The sequence below is a fragment of the Chenopodium album genome, chromosome 2 (genome assembly GCF_948465745.1).
Source record: "Chenopodium album chromosome 2, dcCheAlbu1.1, whole genome shotgun sequence".
Lineage (NCBI taxonomy): Eukaryota > Viridiplantae > Streptophyta > Magnoliopsida > Caryophyllales > Amaranthaceae > Chenopodium > Chenopodium album.
In genome coordinates this window covers 73,117,101-73,123,553 of record NC_137835.1, presented here as the reverse complement: position 1 = coordinate 73,123,553, position 6,453 = coordinate 73,117,101, and the positions used below count along the sequence as shown (strand labels likewise).

The 6,453-nt window shown below is 32.2% G+C and overlaps 1 protein-coding gene across 1 annotated transcript; it reads left to right on the top strand.

The window, feature by feature from the left end:
* Positions 1-809: 809 nt before the first annotated feature.
* Positions 810-6,198, top strand: LOC145600507 (phosphoribosylglycinamide formyltransferase, chloroplastic-like). The gene is made up of 8 exons (XM_081656393.1): positions 810-911; positions 1,578-1,677; positions 2,289-2,721; positions 3,073-3,184; positions 4,723-4,899; positions 5,365-5,491; positions 5,695-5,808; positions 5,892-6,198. Exons 3-7 carry the CDS (start codon positions 2,343-2,345, stop codon positions 5,806-5,808), a joined length of 909 nt encoding a protein of 302 aa, XP_081512519.1. The 5' UTR covers positions 810-911; positions 1,578-1,677; positions 2,289-2,342; the 3' UTR covers positions 5,892-6,198.
* Positions 6,199-6,453: the final 255 nt, after the last annotated feature.

The window sequence follows — 6,453 nt, the reverse complement described above, 5'->3', positions numbered from 1 at the left end:
TACTAATTATCCTAAAGTAATATAAATCAACTAAATTTTCATTTAATGCCGGTCAAAGTGTGTCAACAAAAATATAAGGACAAATGTATATGAGTTCGTATACGGGTACTAACTTTTTTATTTTTTTTTTCCTTTTTTTTTGAAGACATATACGGGTACTAACCTAACCTAAGCTTATATTTTCGTTTTCTTATATAAAACCTAATAGCTTCTAAATTTCTATTAATAAATTATTTTTTATAAAATTCAAAACAATAACCTTTACGCATTTGGTATAAATTAAAATTCAAGTTATTTTGTGACAAATATTTTTTTTTTTGGATAAATTGTTAAATTAACAACCATTCTTTATTCCCCTCAAAAATAAAAATAATAAATAAATAAATAAATAAAACCATTCTTTATAATTTTTGTTGTAAAGTTTAATTATAACCGTGCATGGCACGGGACTTAACCTAGTTTATAATATATACTAATCGGTTAAAATAATATACTTCACAACTAATAGAATTTTATTAGGGTTCGGCTCAACCCAACGGGCTTTGAACATTTAAATTATTTAATTTATTATGTGTTTATTTTTTTTAATGTATTAAATCGAACATTTCCACCAATATTAGTATTAGTCCTTACATGCCTACTATCAATAGTATATTTTAAAATTTGACATATAAATTAAAAATTTATCTTTAAATTCATTAAATAAAAAGCTATTACAGTCTTACAGACGGCTTTTAATCTTTTATTAGAAAAAAAAAAGTGTATTATTTTTCCTAAAAAAAAAAAAAAAAAAAAAAAAAAAAAAAAAAAAAAGGGTGCATTATTCCGTTTCAATAATTCCGTTGGTATTATTCCATTGAAGCGGTTCTGAAGTTCTGAGCTTTTTCTCCTTCATTGAAGCGGCTTCTGAGGTAAACTTTTTATTATTTTTTATTAATCGAATTTTAATTTCACAATCTAGGGTTTATCGTTTTCCCTCTTCTCTACTCTCTATGAAATGAAGCAACCATACGCAGTAATCTGCTTCACTGCTTGCTTAGTAATCTACTCTCTTCTGTATTTTTAAAGCTTGAATTAGAGGTTTAATGTATATCTATCAACACAATTTCTTATGTATAACATTGTTAGTTGACGAGCATTTGAATTTTTCTTCAATTTAAGTGTTAATGCAACTGTAAATTGGTTCCAACATAATGCCAGAATATTTGTAATTTTTCTATTGTGTTGTAATTTAATTTTCGTACTGAGTTGAAATTTGTGGTGTTGTGTTTGGTCATGAATTATTATTTGTTTGATTGATAATAATGGGGTGTTAAAAGAAATGAAAAGAGGATAAAGAATAAGGCAAAACTGAAGCAGCAGGTAGCAACACAACAATAATAATGGGGCATCTGTTGTATGCTTGTTGTAAACTTGATTACGTTGAACTCGGGTTTTCTCAATTTTTGTTTTTTTTTTTCCAGTAACTTTCGTACTCTCATTCTCTCTGTACATTTGTTCCCTTTATTAATTTCTTTTCTCAATTTTCATACACAAATTAAAAAGCTCAAACCCTAACTTTCTTTCTCTATCTCTAGCTCTTCTCACTGCTCTAGTCGGTGAGTAGACTGGGTGCGGTGGTTCCGTGGTTGTGACCGACGGGTCCGACGGCCTGCTGCCAGCCTGCGACTCTGCGAGGTAAGTTTATGTAATTCTGTCGCTGTTTTTTTTTTTTTCCAATTTCTTAAATAGTTAGTTTAATTTGTTTTGTAATTGGGTTATTTGTACTTGTTTATAATTATAAATTGTACTATTGTAGAATGTAGATTGTTAATTTGTTTTCTATTAAGTATTGAAGTGTTAATCTTTTTTTTTCAATTTGTTTTTGTATTTTGAGTTTTTCAATTTCTTAATTGTTATTATGTTGATTGAATGATTGTTAATTATTTTGTAACTTTTGTTCATTTGTTGTATTGTTAGACATGTTAGTTTGTTACTGTTAAATGAATTATGAAAGATGGACAGTAGATGTAGTACTAATTAATTTTTTTTAAAATTATTGTAGTGTACTAGTGTGTGACCATGAACACTTTATTTTATACTTAAATACCCGATTTATATCCTTGTATTTGGATATCGGGTGTTTGATAAAGTTCGAACCCCCTAGATTCAATTCCTGGATCTGCCACTGGTTGCTGTAATCAATATTTATACACACATTTTCATACAAATATCTACGAGATCATTTTGGTCTCATTGAATGCTTAACTACGTAGTGCCTTATGAATTCAACTTTTCTTGTCCATCAGTTCTCTTTTGACTCTCTACGGTTGCAAGAAATATATTCCGCATTTTAAGAGTTGATGGGTGCTCAAAGTTTGCTTACAAGACTTTCAACAAGTGCTTTTGTGCTATCTTTCAAGGACTTTCAAGGCTCGTTGTCTGATACAGCAATCCCTTGTTTTCTTCTACCAACCAAATGGAGTTCTATGCCAGCCGATCAAAAATATGGTTTATCAACTTGTAGAATTAGGACTAGTAGAAGACAATTCTTATGTTCAGTCAGCTCCCGTAAAGTAGATGATACTTCTGACAATTTAGCGCAACGCAGTTCGAAGCCTAGCAGGAAAAGGTTGGCAGTTTTTGTGTCCGGTGGAGGTTCTAATTTCAAGGCAATTCATGAAGCAACACTCAATGGATCAGTACTTGGAGATGTAGTTGTGTTGGTTACCAACAAAGAAGGTAAAATATAGCATCTTTTATTTTTGCATTGACAAGAATGTGAACTCCGGTAGAAGATCGTTTTTCCCTAGAGTTCACTCTCACCTTTTTCTGATCTATGTTTTTTGTATGTATGCGTTTCATTTAGATATCATCTGCTTCTTAAGAAGTTTAGAATTCTGTTTAACATTCTTTAGTGTTCATGCTTCCATTTAATGTGTTTCATATTTTCATTATGTGTGTAGCTATATATCACTAACTTACTTGCTAGCTTACTCATTCATTTGGTTATAAATAACTAGCTGTGAAAATTTCATCATTTGATTTGGTTATAAATAACTTGCTGTCGGATGCACCGTATGTGAATGACAGGCTGCGGAGGTGCAGCCTATGCAAAAGAAAATGGTATTCCAGTTGTTTTGTTTCCAAGAACAAAAGAAGAATCACAGCAATTCTTATCCAGTGACCTTGTAACTACTCTTAGGTTAGTTTCTTGATAACACTTTATTTGCTTTACTACTCGGGATCATTATTCTCTTCCTAATTCCAAATAGCAGACTTGAGTAATTCCTTAACCAAGAGTCGTGTAAAGTTTATTTCTTGTTGCATAAAACTTGTTATTTTTTTATTTTTTTTTCAGGTTGCTTAATAAACATGTATATGTACCTCCTCCATATATTTAGTTCTTCCACTTTGACTTTTAAGTGTGACAATGTACAACTTTGACTTTACAACTATATTTTAGTGAAACATGTAAAAAGTTGATATTTTAAAAGTACATATTGAGTCACATATATAACTACATTTGTATTTTATATAGTAGTGAAATGTATGGTTTAAGTAGGGTATGTAAAAACTGCAAAAATCAAAGTAGAGCAACTAAAAAAGAGGGAACTCTAACTGATTGTTGAAGCTTTGATTATTAGCATCTTGGGCATCAATACTTAGTGATGACAATACATGATCCATTTTGCATGTAAAATTTTATTGAGTGGGAGAATGAGTTTGCACCAGCAGAGTATGTGATTGCAAAATGTAGTTTTTTACATTGAGTCAATCCTTCTTTTTTAAATATTTATTGTATGAGATATTGGCATGAAGAATAAAAACTTCGAACGCTTGGTTAGTCTGGCACTAGTACTAAAATATGTCTTTTGGGGGAAAAGACATAAGGGGTCGTTTGCTATGGGGTAAACAAGTAAAGAAAAGGTAAACAGTGCTCATGTCTACCTTTTATGTTATTTAGTTGATTTTCGAACATTTCTATATCCCCTTTGTAGTTTCGGCTCAACCCAAATATCTCTACACCCATCCCCCTCTCCCAAGGGTTTTGTAAATTGCCCCATTATGTATTTCTACACTAGTACTAAAATGTCTTTTTGGACACTTCACGTTTAGTTCAAAATTATAGATTTTTTTTCACAAAAAATAAGTTGTAAAATGTAAGTGAGAGTGTAAAAAGGTGAGTGGTTGGGTGTAAGATAAAGTGAGCGAGAGAGTATGGAAATGTGCAAATAAATGGGGAAAGAGGGGTACTATGGAAAAGAACCAAAAATGAAATCAAGTAATTGTGTAGAACATAAACGCAAACTGATTAAAAAAAGAAAAGGAAAAGATATAGTATCAGACCTTGTCTCCGAAGAGACAAGAAAAGATGTAGTATAATACCATCCATGTGTGTGTGTGTGTGTGTTTGATACTTTGATCATCCACTTTGAGGTCAAAATTTTTATCTTAAGAGTTGTTAGTTATATTAAGTCTTCTGGAAATGTCTAGAATACCTCTGACAATATCACCAAATTTGCTTTCAAAATGTAATAAATCTGGGCACTATAAGTCCACCTATAACTTTTGATGTTACTTTTCCCAAATGGTTCATGCCATATTAATTCTGACTTTGAATGTAAAATACTTGATGTGCCCCATCCACGTTTCTGAGGCTATTTCCGCAATAGAATTTTGGTTTGAAGATCTTGTTTCTTTGTGAACGTACTTAGTGAATCAGTTTTGAATTTTATGTAGGGAACTTGAAGTGGACTTCATACTTCTTGCTGGATATTTAAAGCTTATACCAGTTGAATTAGTTCAACATTTTCCTAAGCGTATACTAAATATACATCCTTCACTTCTACCAGCTTTTGGTGGCAAAGGCTATTATGGGCTCAAGGTTCATAAAGCAGTTATTGCTTCTGGAGCAAGGTAATGTTGTCGTTAGGAATTATATTGTAGGTTACTCGTGAAGTTGTGATTTATATTACTTATATTGCAAAAAGTGTAGAATTTAGATTGCATTTGTTGTGATTTATCGTGAAAGAGGAATCTTGTACTAAACTTTCGACAGCAATGCTTTTTTGGATGGGTGCTCAAATATATCAAAAGTTTATGAGAATGGTCCTTTTATTAGATGTGTGATGTGAAATGGTTGTGTCAAGACAATACCTTTTATCCCTTGATTTCTACATTAAATTTGCCCTTGATTATGTTTGGTTCACAATATGTCCATACAGGCATACATTACTCAGATATGTGGCAATAGTGAATCATCGCGGCTTGATTTTAGCCAGTTGTTTTTTAGCATAGCTCTAAATGGGAGTGCAGGTGTTTTATTTATCTTAGGAATTTGTTTAAGCTTACTATCCTCTTAAATACTCTTTTCTTGTCCAGATACTCTGGTCCCACTATTCATTTTGTTGACGAGGAATATGACACTGGCCGGATCCTTGCCCAACGAGTTGTGCCTGTGTGTGCTTTTGACACTCCAGAGGAGTTGGCAGCTCGGGTTCTGCATGAGGTAATGTTAACTTGAGGGACTTTGTTACAAAATAAGTCTGCAATAAGGTTAATGCCGTGTAATTGCGAGTGATTATATCCAAATTGCCAAAGTTTGCGTGTCTACATCTATGAACTTGCATAGTCGATTTTCAAGTCTCTTGATTTCTTCAGAAAAATATGTACTGCTCAAGTAAATCTGTTTTTATTTTATTTTATTTACAGGAGCATCTATTATATGTGGACGTAGTTGCAGCAGTATGTGAAGACCGGATAATTTGGAGGGATGATGGTGTTCCACTTATCCAAAGTAAAGAAGATCCACAGCAATACAATTAGGTTAGCTTTTGGCTGTGTAGGAGATCAACCTCAGGGCAGATCACATATTGCTCTATAAAAATGAGCCTTTCTTATTTTTTCAGGCACATTCAGAGTCTGACAAAATTTTGGCACTAGACTATGGTATTGGACTATTGGTGCCCTTCTATATCAAGATAGAGCTTCTAGGATTCGATATAGAAATTTCTATTACTGACCAAATGAGAATTGTACCAATAAGATTACGTATACCTGGTATCACCTATCATTAATGTATCTTGAAGCTGTATTATTCCAATCTATTTTGGGATTGTGGAACGAGGAATGACAATACACTGACCATTCTTGAGATAGCCATTGAACACTGTAAGGTTCCTACAATGATAAATTAGCAGCTGAGTTTTGGTTTTACTTGCTATATTATGGCAAATGCAAGGTACATTTTCTCTACAAATGTATTACTCATCACATATGCTACTGAACTACTATGGCAAAAATGAAGTAGCTCAACACTTTCCTCTAAAAAACTACTTGATACTTTGTATTACTTGTATACTCCAGATAATTTCTTTAACTACTAAGATCCACAACAAAAGTCACTAATAGTTACTTTCATTTCGTACATTACAACTATACCCTTACTCTACCCATAGCTGGGCAAAATTA